Source organism: Sphaerodactylus townsendi, linkage group LG11 (genome assembly GCF_021028975.2).
Source record: "Sphaerodactylus townsendi isolate TG3544 linkage group LG11, MPM_Stown_v2.3, whole genome shotgun sequence".
In the NCBI taxonomy this organism is placed as follows: Eukaryota; Metazoa; Chordata; class Lepidosauria; order Squamata; family Sphaerodactylidae; genus Sphaerodactylus; species Sphaerodactylus townsendi.
The window spans coordinates 18,744,258-18,762,369 of NC_059435.1; the positions used below are offsets into that span (position 1 = coordinate 18,744,258).

Below are 18,112 nucleotides of genomic sequence, written 5' to 3' on the forward strand. Positions count from 1 at the left end.
GTGCAGGATTTTAAAAAAAGGAAAATGGCTATTTGAATTTAGAATGGAGAACTAGCATATGGATTGCCGTCTTCCACAGTTGCAGCAAAACTAAAAAGGGAACAGTCAGAACGTGTACCTGCATAATAAATATCCACTTAAATATTCATACAATTACTTTGTTAATAAACATTTTCATATTTGGTGCTTGTTCTGCCTTACTCTTCGTGTCTTTCTGTGGACAAGCTGATGGGGTGAATATTTTCTGCTCCAAGCCCTGCCCCAAGACTGCTGGTCAGGTGATGAGGTAGGCCTGAATGGTAATGTGACCAGATGGTCACCTTTGTGAACCAGGACGGGCAGATAGGTGGGTGGCTGCGCACACACGCGCGCGCATGCGTATGCAGCCACAGGAGCGCATGGCCTTCTGGGGCGGTCCCATTTCCCACCCTGTCACAGGGCGGGAAACGGGAGCGCCCCTGTGGCCGCGCGTGTGGGAGGCTGCCGCACTGCCTGCCTTGCGCCCCAGAAAGCAGTGCGGCAGCCTTCCAAAAATCGGGACACTTGAAAAAGCAGGACGTGGGACAAATTGTTTTAAGGCGGGACTGTCCCGCCAAAAGCAGGGCGTCTGATCAGCCTACTGAATGGGCAAGCACAACTGGTGTCTAGCAGGGGATGGGGGGGATTTGCAATAGCATGTATCCTAGATGCGCTTCCCATCCCTAGCTATCTCTGGCCAGGGTTTGCTACACATAGTGAGATTTCAGGTTTGCTTATTTGTTTGAGTTGTGGAGTCTATGCAAGCACAGACATTGCTTTTCCTTTTGGTTGCAATATATGCATGTGTGTGTGTGTGTACTGTCAAGTCACAGCTGACTTATGGCAACCCCAGCAAGGGGCTCTCAAGGCAACTGAGAACCAGAGGTGGTTTCCCATTGCCTTCCTCAGCAAAGTCTTCATTGGTGGTCTCCCTTCCAAGTCCCCTCCTGGCTTAGCTTCCAAGATCTGACCAGATCAGGCTACACCATGCTGTCTTCCCTCCTTTATATATCTACATATCCTCCTAATATGCATCCCAGATATAGGATACATAAAAACCTAGACTTCTCTTGGAGACTACGTGGGCAGATAGAACCATTCAGCTCTTTGATCATCCCTCACCCTTCCCCATCACCACACTAGGACATGATGAACAATGGTTCCCTCTGATACCATTTTAAATATGTGATAATTAAAACATAAATGAATGTTTTTTATTTGTTTATGCTTTGGCCCCGAACAAAGATCAGAAGAGATTCGGTAAAACACGCCTACCTTCATGTTCCTTGGACAAACTGAGTTGCAAGCAGGAAATTAAGCATTCACAATTACTTTCTAGAATTAACTGTGCATGTCCCGACTCTTTCATCCCACTGGTCATGAACACAGTTGTTTTCTATCACCACTTACAGAAGAGAAACATCAGCCCTCACACAGTGTGTTTGCAGATAATTATCTTCCCTTGGGCAGCTATAGAAAACAACTGTGTGCTTTTAGCCATTGGGACCATGCCCACAGCGGTTGTCATAACAAGGTTGATATTTTATACTGTAAAAGTGAGAGCAGTTTAGAATTTTTTTTTACCATTTGTACAACGGCCAATTTCCCCCCCGACAATAAACGATGACCCAGAAATAAGGGGTGGCATGCAAATAGAGTTCATGAAAATGAATCGAAAAGCCTTTAATGAGGGATTCCAAGCCACATGAAATCTGGCACTGTGAATCATTTTCACCGGGCCCAACGTCTCATTTAAACTGGTTACCAAAGCAAAGAAATCCTGACCGAGAATCTGTCGTTTTAACTGTCTCGTACCTTTCCAAACAACGTGCTCTGTGCCTCTGCTAATTGATTTTCTCATATTTGTGTGTGGTTTTTTTTTTTAAATCATAGGTCCCGCCAAGAAAATGCTGCATTTTGAAATTTCCAAGGAAGGGAGTGAGCTATCAGTAGTAGCCCAAGCTGACGTGTGGCTCTTCCTAAAAGTCTCTAAAGTCAACAGGAGTCGGACAAAAGTGACCATCCGGCTATATCAGCAGCAGAAAATGTCGAAGCGAAATCCCCAAGGGGTGGAAGAAGACGGAGGGCTGAGGGGAGAGAAAGGAGAAATGCTGATCTCGGAAAAAGCAGTAGACACTCGCAAGAGCACCTGGCACATATTCCCGGTTTCTAGCAGCGTTCAGCGCCTGTTGGACCAGGGGAAGAATGCCCTGGATGTGCGGATTGCTTGCGACCAGTGCCAAGAAACCGGAGCCAGCTTGGTGTTGCTGGGTAAGAGGAAAAAAAAGGAAGAAGATGTAGAAGGGAAGGAGAAAGAAGGCAGTGAAACGACAGGAGAAGAGGAGAAGGAACAATCGCACAGGCCCTTCCTGATGATGCTCGCCCGACATTCGGAGGATCGCCAGCACCGGCGGCGGCGGCGGGGTCTCGAGTGCGATGGCAAAGTTAACATCTGCTGCAAGAAGCACTTCTTCGTCAGTTTCAAAGACATTGGCTGGAATGACTGGATCATCGCCCCACCAGGCTACCACGCCAACTACTGTGAAGGAGACTGTCCCACCCATATTGCGGGCACATCTGGCTCGACCTTGTCTTTCCACTCCACTGTTATCAACCACTACCGCATGAGAGGTCACAGCCCCATCTCCAACCTCAAGTCATGTTGCGTACCAACCAAGCTGCGGCCCATGTCTATGCTCTACTACGACGATGGGCAGAACATCATCAAAAAGGACATCCAGAACATGATTGTGGAAGAATGCGGGTGCTCATAGGTGTGCCCGTATACCACGCACCCTCACCTGCATATATGCTCGGGGCTGCCTCTCTGCCGGTTTCAACAAAACAATTTAAAACAGAACATGAAAAAAAAAGGAAAGACCCGGTGGGTCCCACATTTCCGGAAAAACAACCACATTTCTAAAATAGCATCCGATTTTGTTTTTGTTTTTAAATGACTTAGAGACAAAGCAAAGAAGAATGGTATCATTTCGCCAGGGCTTGGATGAGAAACATTCAAATGGTGCGGGCGAGGGCATTTTCTCTTATATGATCCATATTTTATTACATAGTATTTTCACACTTAATCAGCAACAAGGGGAGGTATGCTTTCCCTCGTTCAGTTAACTATGCATTCGAGCCCTGACAGTTTGCCTAAATCGCAGCAATTTGGATGCCAAGTCCAAAATGGTATTAATATTGCTAGAAAAGCCATGTGTATGATCAGTTCATCCACGGGCACTTTTCTCCCGTCAGTTTACCAAGGACGCAATGAGTATGCACATCTGTGTGTGTGTGCAGGTTTTTCATGGCACCCGCACAGATTGAACACACTTGTGTATATATATTGGTAAAGGGGACAATAATACGCAGGTGTACACACCTTTATCTTCTGCACTATTTTTGCAAAAAAAGAGTTAAAAACTATAAAGAAAGAAAGAGAATGAAAGAAAATACAAAGTTACATTTCGTAAAGGTGCTTATGACATTAGAACTATGCAACCAAGTTGGTTTGAAACTGTTTACCTGAGAGAGAAAGAAAAAAAACCCAGACTTAAAAAAAATGGAAGTATCATGTTTAGTTTTTTTGTTTTCTTCAATGCGAGATACTTGAAAGGAATATGTTTGTCCAGCTACTGGAGCCAAACATTTCTATATTTTGTAAAAAAGAGAAAAAAAGAGAAAAAAATTTAAATTGTTTACTATTTGCACTACAATAATGTTCAACTTGTCTAATCCTTATTTAACAAGTATTGGGGGGGAGGGAACTTGGCTGGGGTGGAAGGGAATTAAAAAGCTGCACTTATTGTGAGCTATACAAGAACTGCTACAGCACACAAAAATACTTATTTTTATTATAATTGTTATTATTTTATACCTTTAAAAGAATAGATGTGTACACCAAAGACACTTATGTGAGCCTCTAAACAATCTGTTTTTAGCTAGTGTCGTTCATAGGTTAGAATCTGGCTTAAAAAGGGTTACCAGCAAGGCTGGCTGCATTTAGGATCTTGTCGATGGTTTAAACTTGTTTAGTGCCCTGAACACAACACTGAATTCCAGATTTGGCCCATGTATTTCAAACACTCTATCGGGGTGTTCTGAATCAAGATTCTGTTTCAGGCCCATCAATAATTCAGTTGTGAATCCTTTGTATGTACAGCAGCTGTACACTGTTGGCAAACTTCTTGTAAGGGGGAATCTATATTTGTATATGTATGTATATATACAGTTTTAGCACTTCTGGCTACACTTTTAATGTTCTTAAAAACAATGAATGTTTGTGTGCCAAGCACAGTATATTAAATGTTTTTTTTTTCCCAGTGGAGGAAACTTATTTTAAAGCATACCACTCTCTATGAAAGGAATAAAATCTCCAGCATAAATGTAGAAAGTTCTAGGTGAAATCCAGCTTTGTACCCTTCTCCAGCCCCGTATTTATCCTTCACTGCAGCAATATCCAGTAACTTTCGTGGAACTTAAATAGATGTATATTGTGGACAATGTGAGTTGGATGGCCAATGCGCATAAGCACCAGAGGTATGTCACGTGAAGGTGTGGAGAATGTATGCAACTTGACCACATGAACACACTGTCCAATCAACATTCATAACTTTCAAATTATGTTGGAAAATATGAATAAGTGGGCAAGTTCAATTGGTTAGTATGTACATTGGAATACAATGTATGTATTCTCCGTCCAGGGACTTATACGCACATGGCCTGGGCATTTTACAACATTGACATGGAGGCTATGCATCCCAATTGGACGAGACACCAAAACATCTCTAATCAGTTTGCATTCTGCAATATCTGTTGCTGCCCATACTGACTTGAGCAAATGCCCTATTGAGTTTGCTGGTGTGGACATGTTCTCCATGCTTTCCTGTGAACGCACACAATCAGTGGTGTTTTTGCATTTGCAGTCCACTCGCTTCAGCTACAACAAAATGGTCACTAATAAGAACTCTGTGAGCAAAACAAAAAGTTTGTCGCTCTTGAAAGAGGATGTTAACAGAATTTTCCTCTTGGTGATGATTATCTCTTGGTGAAATCCTACGATCCATGTTGTTAAGAGCTCAACTCCAATTGACTCCAGTAGTAGCTACTGGGGCGGATCCAGCCACTTACTCACCTTCCTCCAAATAAAGGAGCCATTTGGCCGGATCCACTCTATTGTAAGCAAAACTTTCTGCTTATTTTCGAGGTCCATTAATAACTTCTACTTACACAAGTAAAGCTATGTAGCAGCTGTCTATTTTGTTATCAGTCGGGAGGGGTGTTTTGCTTAAGGAGCCTTCTGGAGAGCAAAGGACTAATGTTTTTTAACATCTGGCAAATGAATTAAATTCAAATGAATGAAATTCCCAGGCTAGCCCCATCGACATTGACCAAGATAGAATGTTAGCACCTTGAGGGCAAGAAGGGTGATAAAGAAGCACGGGGGGGGGGGACCCTTTGTTGATCCAAAGAAGACAATTTGTGTTCAGAAATGTGTTTCTGCCCACAAATTGGCTACACTGCCAGTTGAAAAGCCTGCTGGGTTGGTGTATGTGTTTGTGGTGGGGAGGGTACTTGGGAAGCATGCATCCAGCCTGCTAAATTCCCAGGTAGTGCTCAGAGGTGATAGGCTCCTAAAAGCACCTGTTGCTTGGTAGGTGCAGGTGAGATGAATTAAAAACAAACGAGCAAGGCAGTGGGGAAGGGGATTCATTAATACAACAAGCATGTAGCCTTGTGAGGCCCTTTGTGGGTCCCTTAATTCAGGGTCAGAGTACGGTATCTGGTGAATGCCAACACATTTATGTGCTTGCGTGCATTAAACAAAACACAAAATAAAGGGGGAAGAGAAGGGGGGAAATATGTTCTGTTGTTGATTAGATATCAAAACTTATAGCTAAAGTTAATTTATTCTGCAGTATTCAGCCTGTGTAGTAGAGCTAATGGATTATGCATTTGTCTAGAGGGTTTTTTTTTAATACCACACTTTTTTACAACTTTAAAAAAAGACAAAAACTTTGTTCGAATTGTTCTAATGGGATTACATAACATGTATTCCATTATATATTAAGGCTTTCAGAGTTAAATTATTGACAGAAGATTTTTTAAAAAATTAATCAAGAAGATATGCAGGCATTCGTATCAAATGTATGCAAAAGATTTCCTTCTGAAACTTTTTCTTGACTTGTTGAAGTGGGATTTTAGAGGGCAAAGGAACCGAGCTGACTGAGTGTATATGTAAACGAACAGAATTGCTCCAGTTACTTCATTAGGTTCGATCTGACCTATCAGTTGTACATATAGTATTCAAGATTGTCAGATCAAGACTACAAGAAAACCTGAGTACCTGAGGTAATAATAATAATATAAATTTCACCAGAGATTTTGCTCATCAGTGTGCTGAAGCGATAGAAAAAGACACATCTTCTAGAATTTTTCATTCTATGGAGCTCAGAAATAGACCTAGTAACTAATACGATTCACAATGTTTTCTTATGTGAATTGTTCCAGTGTCTTTGATGCAGCTGTATAGTTCTGGATGTACCAGTGGCTGTCCACATGAAGAAAACAAAAGTTGGAATGGAAAGTAATTCAGACCAGGGCAAAAGAGGCTGGAGATATTGGCTAATGTAGTGCAATAGCAGGAGTGTTGAGGTAGTGTGCCAGAGACACAGGTTCAAATTCTTCCCTGGCTTGCCTTGGGCAAGTCACTGTCCCTCAGCCTAACTACCTCACAAAGGCATTGTGAGGCTAAAAGAGAGAAGAAGGTTGAAATGTTTTAGAAACAGTTAACAATAACATCCATAAACAACGCCACATCTAGTACTAATGAACATTCCCTTTACTAGTTAATCACTTGCTTATTTCTGTTTCATTGTTGGACAACAGCATTGGCAACTTCATGCTAGCAAAAGCCATATTTATATTAGTTTTGCTAAAAAGATATTGGAACAAATCCAATTCTGCTCCAACTGAAGACGTTAAATCCATCCATCTACCATGGATATCCATTGCACTTGGAAGATGGGCCTCTATGGTGTTCACGCCATTCGCTCTAATCTATTTATCATACAAGAACAATACTTCTGAAATGAATGAGGAAAAATAAAAGTTTAGATGTGGTAGACAACTTCATGATATGCATACTGAAAAGAGTGGGAGGTATACAAATTAACAAGAAACCGTTTCTCATCCCTATCCAGTAGCTTTCACGCAGATGTATATCCCTTTAAAGGGCTTTCTCTCTCACTCATCATTTTCTTCAGTCAGTCATAGGTTTTTGATTTGTGATTATTCAAAGCAGAGGGAGGTGAAAAAGCATATGCAAAAATAAAATATGAAATTGGAACATTAATCAAGACTGACTGTGGTTCCAGTACAAAAAAAATGATAATTTGTTTTAATTAAATTGGCATGTCCTCAAAATAGAGTTTAAATTGCTACCACATCTGACAAGTCTTGTAGAGGACATATGGTCTTAGCAACAAGAGTCCTTTTTAGGTAGCAATAAAAATAGGAGGGTTTTTAAATAGTAACACATTTGTTCAGTATCTGTTGCAACCGTGGCTCAGGTGTTCTCCAGGCTATCCAAAGTACCATGTTTTCACCTACTGAGACAACCTGAAATTCAGATACTAACATTCCTTAAGAACTTGATTTTGTGATAAGTGCAACATTGACCAGTGGGTTGGGAAGAATGAATGTATCGGTCTGTGTGGTTTACAGTGGCTCCGTGCAGATAAAATATTGTTTGATCTCTTAACGTATATTCATCCTCCCGCCTCACGCAAGCAATACCCTTTGAGTTCTGGAATCAACTGTCAGGATAACACCAGCATTGCTTCTTTTCTGACCATAGTTAGTGCCAAACCACAGTTTGTAAACTGTGCCCCATTCCCAACTATATAGTTAGTGTGGGGGCAAAAATATAAAAGGGAGGGAAATGCCTTCCAAGAGCCCATTAAGCATTCCTCATCCAACCATGGTTAGGGGATTGAATAGTGTTGCAGTTGCACAGAGCCAAAAGTAGAAAATCTTGCAGATGTCTATATGTTCTAGATATGCTCCATAATATTTTTGTGGCTTTACATTTATTGTCCAGTCCTGAACACTTCAAATTAAGAGGGGTTTAGCTTTGACCTTCAATAAGAGAAGTTCTGTAGCAATTCTTTCCTTGCAGCGCTGAAATATTCCAATATTGATTTTCTAAAATTGTATCAAGATTCCAATCTGCGAGTTGCTTCAAGCATGTCACTGGCCGATTGAGAGCAACCTGCCTTTTCTGGAGCTTTTTGCAAAGTCTTTGTACAAACGAACATTTTTGTCCATTGGGAATCCGTAACCCTCTTCAGCCCTAACTTTATTATGACGATTGTCCCACTGAAATCCGTGCAATTAAACTAAATCTGATAGAAAATTTGTAATGAATATCACAAGCCAGATTCTGACATACTTAAATGCATCTCTTTAACCTGCAACTGGTCGACATGTTAAATGTGTTATTCAGTATCAAGAGTTTGGGGGTATCAAGAACAGAAACCCTTGTGAAGTCCATGTTTCCATCAACAGAAGCAATCTGTATTTTTAGCTTATCTCATTATTTATTTTTCTTTGATTCAGCGAGTTGTTAATTTGTAATAGTGTAGTTTCGTATTTAAACTCTTTGAAAGGACTTTGATGATGGGTTGTGTATACATACATATACACGATTTATATATATATATAAATATATATATATAAATACACACACACATATGTGTATATATGTGTGTGTATTTGTATGCGTGTGTGTGTATATATCTCTGTATATATACACACACATACACATATACACACACATACAGAAACCCCAATCCAGCAAGTACCATCCCTGTTCATGAACAGATTTCAGTGTTTGGATTTCCCCTCTGGATCTGATCCTGTATGTGTGGGGGTAAATGACCAGGCATCAGTGGTGGCGAACCTTTGGCACTCCAGATGTTATGGACTACAATTCCCATCAGGGGCTGATGGGAATTGTAGTCCATAACATCTGGAGTGCCAAAGGTTCGCCACCACGGTGCTAAAGGCTAAAAGGCTGGTTAATTCCATTGACTATGATGGGGACTACATCTAGGCATTCCTTATTTTCCCTTAGCAAGTGATCAGCAGTGTCAGAACAGATACGTTCGTCCATCTTTGTGGCGGGGGCAAGAAAGGGAAATCTAATATATAATTCTGCACATGATGACCTTGAGGATTGAGGAAATTAAATATATGTATTTGCGTGTGTGTCTATGTGAGTTTATGCACAAGCATACACAAACCATCATATATATGTTTGTGTGTGTGTTTGTATATATATATATATATATGTATGTGTGTGTATGTATATATATATGTGTGTGTGTGTGTGTGTGTGTGTGTGTATATACACATACATACATATATAGAAATATATAGAAAACCAAGATATGATGACACTTATTTTGCTGGGGATTAAAAAAATGTTTTGTTATTATTATTGAGTTACATTTTTTTTGGCATACTACATGCAGTGCTTTAACCAATGTCCATTCGGCTAATGTAATTAAAGTTGTTAATTTATATTGAGTACATTTTCAACTATGTCATTGTTTTCTTAATATTTATTGTGTAGAAGGATTGGTAATTTTTTTTATTATTTACAGTATGTTTTAAGAAGTAACAGTTTGATATGTTCTCCATTTTGTTTGTGTTAGAAGTTATTTATTTTCATAGCATTCCGTCTGATATTTTATACCCGGAAGGCATACAATATATCCTTTGTACAGTTAGCAAGACATTTGCATCAGCTCCCGGTAGTTTCTTAAATAAAAGACATGTTTGGAAGAAAAACAACAACAACCCTTCTCTTATTGGTTTGGCAGGAGTAACTCCATGCACTTGTTGTCAGACCAATAAATTTGTATTGTGTTTGCATGAGACAGAAGGTCAACATTTCTCCATGGTCCAAATAAGCCAACCTTCCAAGTAAAAACTACACCAGTGATGAGTTTGCTCCATTGGGAATCCATGTGTCAGAAAGGGAAAAGAAGAAAGTGTTAGATAATGAACTCTGCCCATCTGCCCTGTGATGTAAACAGCAAAATTATAACAGTGCTAGTGGCTCTTTGCATTTTGAATAAATTCAACATGTTTAAGATGTTCGGGTCAATAATGGTTTACCTTCCAATTCCTTTTGTCACCTTGCTCTTTCCTAAACAGCAGCAAAAATCCACAAGTAGAACAAATAAAGGGAGTTTCATCTAGAACTATGTTATTGTCCCTTCATATATACATACAGATATATATAGCCAGTATATATAGCCATTATATATGTAGTCCATATATACATACAGATATGTATGTGTATGTATGTATGTATACATACATATACATACATACATACATATACATACACATACACACACACACACACACACACACACACACACACACACACACACACACACACACACACACACATATATATATATATATATATATATATATATATATATATATATATATATGTATGTGTATATATATATATATATATATATATATATATGTATATATATGTGTATGTATGCATGTATGTATGCATGTATGTATGTATGTATGTGTATATATGTGTATATGTATGTGTGTATATGTACACATCTTAACTCTTAGCCTCGTATGTATGTATGTATGTATGTATATATGTGTGTATGTATGTATGTATGTATGTACACACACACACACACACATATATCCATGATGTAGAGCGGAGACATCATACAGCCTAATTTAAAAATATTCAGATGATCCGGATATTAAAAGATAGCAGAAGGGCTAGGAGCTTTAAATTGTTTACTACTGTTAAACTCTATACAGAGACATTCTTTTCTTTACTTCTTACCTATGTTTTTCTGTCATTCTTCAGGGTGGTTTACATGAAATTTCCCACATGGTACGAGCATGTATAAACATTTTTTTCCGTAATCTAAATGAATTTTTGTTTGTCTACAATCTAAATTCCAGTTCGGGTTTATTGATTAGGTGATGCCTCACAGGGCTCACTTAATGTTGTGTTCACAGCTGAAATGCTTCACCTGCAGAGGTGTATCTAGGGAAAATGTAGCCCAGTGCAAAATCTGAGTCCCCGCTGCCCCGTATGAGCAATCGCCCTCCCCCACCACGACCAAACAACGGGTTTTTTGCACCAGGGCTTGAAGTCAGTGTATGGACCCGGGGGGAAGGAGGAGGGATGTGGGGACAATTTTCCACCCCTAGATGACTAAATGGCCACAGCCCAGGGACATTTGACCCCATATGTCCCCCTGGGCGATACACCACAGTTTACTTATGCTAATATTGCTGTGATTACCGACACTTAAACAAGGCAGCTGACTCAATGGAACCATACAGAATCTACCCCAATCCCCCACAGAGTGAGTAGGTGGCAGAAAAAAAAGTAAAATAAGGATCAATCAAACAGGTATGCTTTAAAAAAAATCCTACTTGACCTAACACAATGATCATCTTATGCCCACTTTCATCACCTGATATGTCTTTAAGAAAGAGGCTGGTGGAGTGTTGGGGGAAGTGTTACAGCATCTTACAGATATAATATATGTAGAATGGGGACATCATACAGCATCTTACAGCATCTTACAGCATCTCCACCTTCGGGGGAGGGCGGCATATAAACAAACAAACAAACAAACAAACTGGGAAACTCCAGGTCTCACCCCTCATTGGATATCAGTACATGGCAATATGCTTCCTTACCACAGAATCCAGATTTTGTAGGGCCAGCAAACAAGAAGTCACCCAAATAGCGAACTGTAGCGAAGTTGTACTTTTCACCAAATTAGTTATGTTAAGGATGGGAAATGTCTCACCTCTAGCCTTCAAAATGGTTGAGCGCCAACATGGTGTCCTGAAAAGGGAATAGAGGGCAGAACGTCACTAATGAACAGGCCCATCTGGGCTTGAGGGAGTGGCACGGCTTTGCGCTGGAGCGTTTGCCCTCCCTGGGGCTCTTTTCCCAGTGGAGCAGGCAGCTATACTGGTGGTCACTTGCCCTTCAGTCTCACTGATGCAAAACCTGGAAGTCCAGGCCATGGTGGGGCTATGCTGATGTCCCAATAAGATGCTAGTGTATGCGTGCGGGGGGCAGGCTGGGCAGTTCCTGGGGTGGAGCAATGTTAGTCCCCTCCCACCTGGGGTCTAGGGCTAAGATTGTGGTACCCCTGCCCCTGGAGTTCTGTACGCCCTACTGGTCCTCCTCCTGTGATACCCCTGCTCCTGGAAAGCCTTCTTGGAGGTGGCAGGGGAGCCCTGCAGCAGAGCCACATCCCACCACCAAGGACTTTGGATGAGGCTGTAAGAGCCAATTTCAGCATCACTATCATAAAGTGCTTGAATCCAATTATTTCTGACATTTGGGGAAAGTTGAAAAATGTTAATTTGGACAGATATTCCTGAAGTTCACTGTCTTCCTGAATAGTGGCATGCAGGAAGAACAGCAAAGACAGAAAGTGACTCAGCAGATACGTGACATCCTCCAACCAAAACAGGTAGCTTAACTTCCTACCCAACAGGATGCTCTACTTCTGTGTGCAGCAGTACCACCTTCCATCAATCCACTACTATATCTCAGGCCCTAGTTACCCATCCCAGCTTTGTGCTTAATTGTTCAAACACTGTACATGAGACGGACTATCCCACGGAAATGGTCATGTCAACATAAAACAGCCCTGAATGTGAAACTCAGCAGGTGAATACTGTCTCACCAACACTACCCAAATACAGCTGCAGCAGCCCTGAAACATCTGGATGGTTCTATCAAAAGTGGTCTACTTAAGCTTTTGGGTACAACAGATAATGAAACAATCCAAACTCTCTTGGAGCTTTTCTAAGTATTAGACTCAGAGGTGATGCTCAAATGGTTATAAGAGAAGAATAGTTTGGATTTATACCCCGCCTTTTATTCCTGTAAGGAGACCCAAGGTGGCTTACAAACTCGTTTTCCCTTCCTCTCCCCGCAACAGACACGTTATGAGGCAGGGGGGGCTGAGAGAGTTTTGAACTGCAACTAGCCAAGGTGACCCAGTAAGGAATGTATGAGTGGGGAAACAAATTTGCTTTGCCAGATTAGAGTCTGCCACTCATGTGGAGGAGTGGGGAATCAAACCTGGTTCTCCAGATTAGAGACCATCTGCTCTTAACTACTTTACCACGCTGGCAGTCAAGCAGTCCTGCTGTTTTACTCTCCCTAAAGGCTTTGGTCAATCTTTTGTTGGACTGTTTCCTTCATTCCTGCTACTGACTTCAAATTAATTAACCAAACTATGCACACGGAGACGAAGGCTAGAATTCTAAAACATGAAGAAAACAAGGAACCAAAGCATCAAGTCAACTGACCTAGAGGAGGCACACCTCAGACAGTTTAATGCAGTGGTGGCGAACCTATGGCATGGGTGCCAGAGGTGGCACTTAGAGCCCTCTCTGTGGGCACGCACAAACAGAATTGCCCCCTCCCCACACACACATCTAGGTTGGCCTGGGCTGCTGGGTTTGATTATTAGCATTAAACCTAACATCTAGTTTTGGGGAGGCTGTGTAGGTAACCCTGTTAAGCGCTGTTAAACCCCACTGATTTTCATGCAAAGAACAAAAGCACAATCCTTTACCTGGGAGTAAGCTCGGTTGCTGGCAATAGGGCTTGCTTCTGACTCAACCCTCCTAGGGTCATGATTCACCTGTTGGAAGAGTTGCACAGGGGCTTCAAAGCAAAGCCACTGACTACCACCAAGCTTACTCTCAAGTAACACATGCCTCAGAGCCAACCGTTTTGTTCTAAACTAAAACCTCAGTATTCAGGTTAAATTGCCATGTCGGCACTTTGCGATAAATAAGTGGGTTTGGGGTTGCAATTTGGGCACTCGGTCTCGAAAAGGTTCGCCATCACTGGTTTAGTGGAACTGCACACCTATTGAAAGAACGTGTCCCCCATTCCCTCCTCTCTCTTTTTGCTGGGCCCTTCATCCTACATTGCTTGGAAACCTTCCCGTGGCCATTGTCCAAAGGCAAGGAGGTCACTGCAAACAGAACACTCATATCTGTGGATACATAGGCATTTGTTACAGTGATGAATTCCAGCACAGTGAGCAGGCCTGAACCCTTGGTTCATGTCTCATCTCTGGACCCCTTGGGGGGATGCCCACTGTTTTTCCTTTCCTGGGTGGCATTTAAGCTGTGCACTAAGGAGGTTTATTCCAAACAAGCGACAGGTTAAAAGAAGCTGCACTGCAGAAATGTTCTGCATTCTTCACCCGTGCTCGCCCCATAAACCCTGAAAGTTTGAAAAAACAATGTGCTAAAATACAGTATAATTAGCTAGTGATTCTTACTATGGAGTAAGCGCAACAATTCCAGCACACTGTATCCCTAAAGTCAATGTCACATTTCTTTCTGCATATCATTAACTGCTTTGACTATCCTCCCGGTGCCTTACTGAAACCAAACGTCACTTACTACCAGCATCGTTTGATGTGTGAAGACACTGACAAACTGAGGGAGTGCATAGTTTTGTGACAATTAATGAGAGCTCTTGTGTTCCTGTGTGCCTGTGTATGAAAAGCTGACTTTGCCGTATTCCCCATCTGCCAATGGTCAGCTGGCTCATTTGGCTGCTCCTCTACTAATTCATGGATGTATAGAAGAGTTCTCTGCACATTCACAAATGGGTTTGTAGTACAGAAGGAGGGATGGGAGTTGCCTGTTTGCACATGTGTGCAAACCTTCAGCCAGAGGTGGGATCCAGCAGGTTCTCACCAGTTCCCGAGAGTGGGTTACTAATTATTTGTGTGTGCAGAGAGGGGGTTACTAATTGGGTCTGCTTTTCTGTTAGAAATTCTCTTAGGTTCAAAAATCATCAAGTCCTGTTGTTTCCTATGTGGCTGGTTAGCGAAGGTAGAAAACGGGATAATTCTCCCTGTTGGGCTGTTTTTAAAAACATGTTTTAGTAATATGGTAAAGTTCCTTGTTTAAGGAAAGTATCCTTCTTTTGATTTCTAGAAACAAAATTAAGTATTTGAAAGTATTAAGTATTTGACAGGCAGTCGATTAGAGGAGAAGTAGTTGTTTCTGTTGGCAGTAGACATTGGATTTGCTATAATGAGTTTAAATTATGGACAGAAAGATACCAGCTGGAAATTAGGAACTTTTTTTTAACAGAAAAAGTTTTTTACAGTAACAGAGAAATTATTAATGCCCCGCTCCTGGAATGCCCGGCCACACCCCCGTCGTGCCCCGCCCAGCCCCATTGCTGCTACGCCACTGTTTGACTCCCACCACCATGGGAACCTGTTACTAAAATTTTTGGATCCCACCACTGCCTTCAGCGCAGGCTAACAGCAGTGCCATCAGGACTTGGTCAGCAACTAAGTGGTTAACAATTGGTTGGTTTCATGCAGGATTGTGAGGGACTTGGAAGGCCACAAAAGCTGCACTTCCAACATCAGGAATGAGGCTGGTTTGGAACTTGTAGACTGGAGAATAAATCAGGGATTTACATTTTGACCCACTCTTCCCCCAAGCCGCTCAGGACAACATCCACGATTCTTCCCTTTCCATTTTTATCCTTACAAGGACTCCATTACATGTGTGAGGCTGACAAAGGGGCAGGGCCAAAATAATCTAACGAGTTTCAAGTCTGAGTGGGAATTTCAACCCAGCCTTAGTCCAGCATCCTAAACACTATACTCTTGAATCAGAGTTAACAATGAATGACTTGAAATATGCTTATACCTGTTACCCTGACAGAAACAATCCATGATGATATTTGGTCTACATCCAATACACAAGAAAAGGCATTACATTTTATTCAGATTGATTTGTGGTTCCTCTGTTGGGCTTTTTAAACAGTAATTTTCTCTGACAACTCCAAGAAAATATGAAGGCCGGGGGGAAGTTTGAGCAAAGATGCTGAGTTTCCCTTGCAAGAATTTCCACTAGAAAGTTTGGCATTACTTATTCCCTATCACCTCAGTTTTGGTTCGAAAAACATTTTATGATTGCTCCTATAAATGGCGACACCTAATTCTCTACACAAGACTTCGGTCTAAACTAGAGGTGATCGCATTCTCATGGCTGCCACAAGGATGCTGCCACAATTTGAAAGTAATTTAAAATGCCACAAAGGTCTGATCCTGACTGGTCCTGGAATACCATAGTCTTGTCCCCGCACCCATCTTTTCAAGTGCTGAAACAGCAGTGGGGTGAGGCAACTTGATGTTATGGACTACGACGGCCAGCAGGTGACGACGGGGACAAGGTGAGTGGGACGGGGCAGGGGGAAGAGGCGGCTCCATGCGGAGCCGCCTGCCGTTTGCTGGCCTCTGCTGAGGCCGTCCGCATGCGTGCATGCGAACGGCCTTCGCCTCCACGCCGGCGGAATTCTCGCCAGCGTGGAGGCGACAGGGAGGCCGTGCGGAAACAGCCATAGATTAGTAATTTGATTAAATGCTGGTTTGATAATTACTATCAGGCAGATTCACAGCTGGTTGAAGAGTTGTACTCAAAGAGTGTTTTTCTATATGACTCTTTGAGAACGTCTCAAAGGAGTAGTTACAGACTCCGTCAACCTTCTGATCAGTGATTTGGAGAAGGTACGGGAAATCCTTATCAGATCTGGAGATGAAACAGAGGGAATACCACAGACTTTAAAAGATGGGAAGGAAATTTAAAATGACAGGTTGGAAAGCTGGGCTGAAACTAACAACATGAAATTCAACAGCGGATATCCAGAATTCTGCATTTAAACAAGAAGACTTGAATACAAAAGTTCAGGAAGAGGGATCTAAAAAGGATCTTTGGATTTCAGTCAGTAAGTTGAACATGAGTCAACTCCATCATACAGCTGTAGGAAGGGCTATCATAATTATAAGCCGCTGAATAGAAACATACTATAAAAGTCAGAAAAAATACTGGGGTGCTGTGTGGTTTCCGGGTTGTATGGCCGTGTTCTAGCAGCATTCTCTTCTGACGTTTCGCCTGCATCTGTGGCTGGCATCTTCAGAGGATCTGAAGGACAATACAGAAAAAATACTGTTCCATTCTACTCCATTATAATTAGCCTGATTATACACTGGTGCTCTGCCTTGCAGGGTACATTTCCTTCGGGGCAGATTGCAGACACATTCATGCTTACAGAACGGCTGATCCCAGAAGCCCCACGGTTGCTGAGAGTGGGCCAACTCTGATGTTTTCCCTAGCTTCGGGGTTTCAACTCCTCTCCATCTTCCCCTGCCCACTCCTTGAATTTCTGTTGGATTTCTGGGGGATTGATGGGTGGCTTTTGTAAAAAAGAAAAGAATTGACACTGACATGCCACCACAGTAGCTATGGTGCAATAAAACGATGGAAAAATTAAAGGGCTTTGGGGGGGAAAGTGGCAATCTAGTGAGTGACCAGAAACAACTGGAAAGTGAGGACAAGCAAAATGACTGAAAGCCTTGTAGCAGGCAGAGGGGCACTTCCTTAAAATGACAGGTTGGAAAGCTGGGCTGAAACTAACAACATGAAATTCAACAGCGGATAGTCCAGAATTCTGCATTTAAACAAGAAGACTTGAATACAAAAGTTCAGGAAGAGGGATCTAAAAAGGATCTTGGGTGGAGCCCCACGGTGGAGCAAAGACGCTTAAGGCGAGACCTCCATGCATAATGGGCCTTAGACCTCATCTGGAGTAGAGATTTCTGAACTTCACTTTAAAAAGGTGTAGACATAGACCAGTGGTGACGAACCTTTGGCACTCCAGATGTTATGGACTACAATTCCCATCAGCCCCTGACAGAATGGCCAATTGACCATTCTGGCAGGGACTGATGGGAATTGTAGTCCATAACATCTGGAGTGCCAAAGGTTCGCCACCAAGGGCATAGACTAACTGTGTAATCAAAAGTTGGGGGGGCCTAGTTGCATTGAAAACAGTGTGGCCCCTGTGCTGGCGCCATTGCTGCTAGTTGCACTAACAGGCATGAAGGCCAATGCAGAGGCGTTTACCTCGGTGGCAGGGCACCATGAGGCTCTGCAGTACCCA

At 42.0% G+C, this 18,112-nt stretch overlaps 1 protein-coding gene across 1 annotated transcript in view; it reads left to right on the forward strand.

Annotated features, from left to right (window-relative positions):
• Positions 1-8,985, forward strand: part of INHBA (inhibin subunit beta A) — a 29,261-nt gene extending 20,276 nt beyond the window's left edge. Inside the window, exon 2 of the mRNA XM_048511322.1 lies at positions 1,912-8,985. Coding sequence (XP_048367279.1) covers positions 1,912-2,792 — 881 coding nt within the window. The 3' untranslated portion in view covers positions 2,793-8,985. The remainder of the gene's footprint in view (positions 1-1,911) is intronic.
• The last annotated feature ends 9,127 nt before the right edge of the window (positions 8,986-18,112 follow it).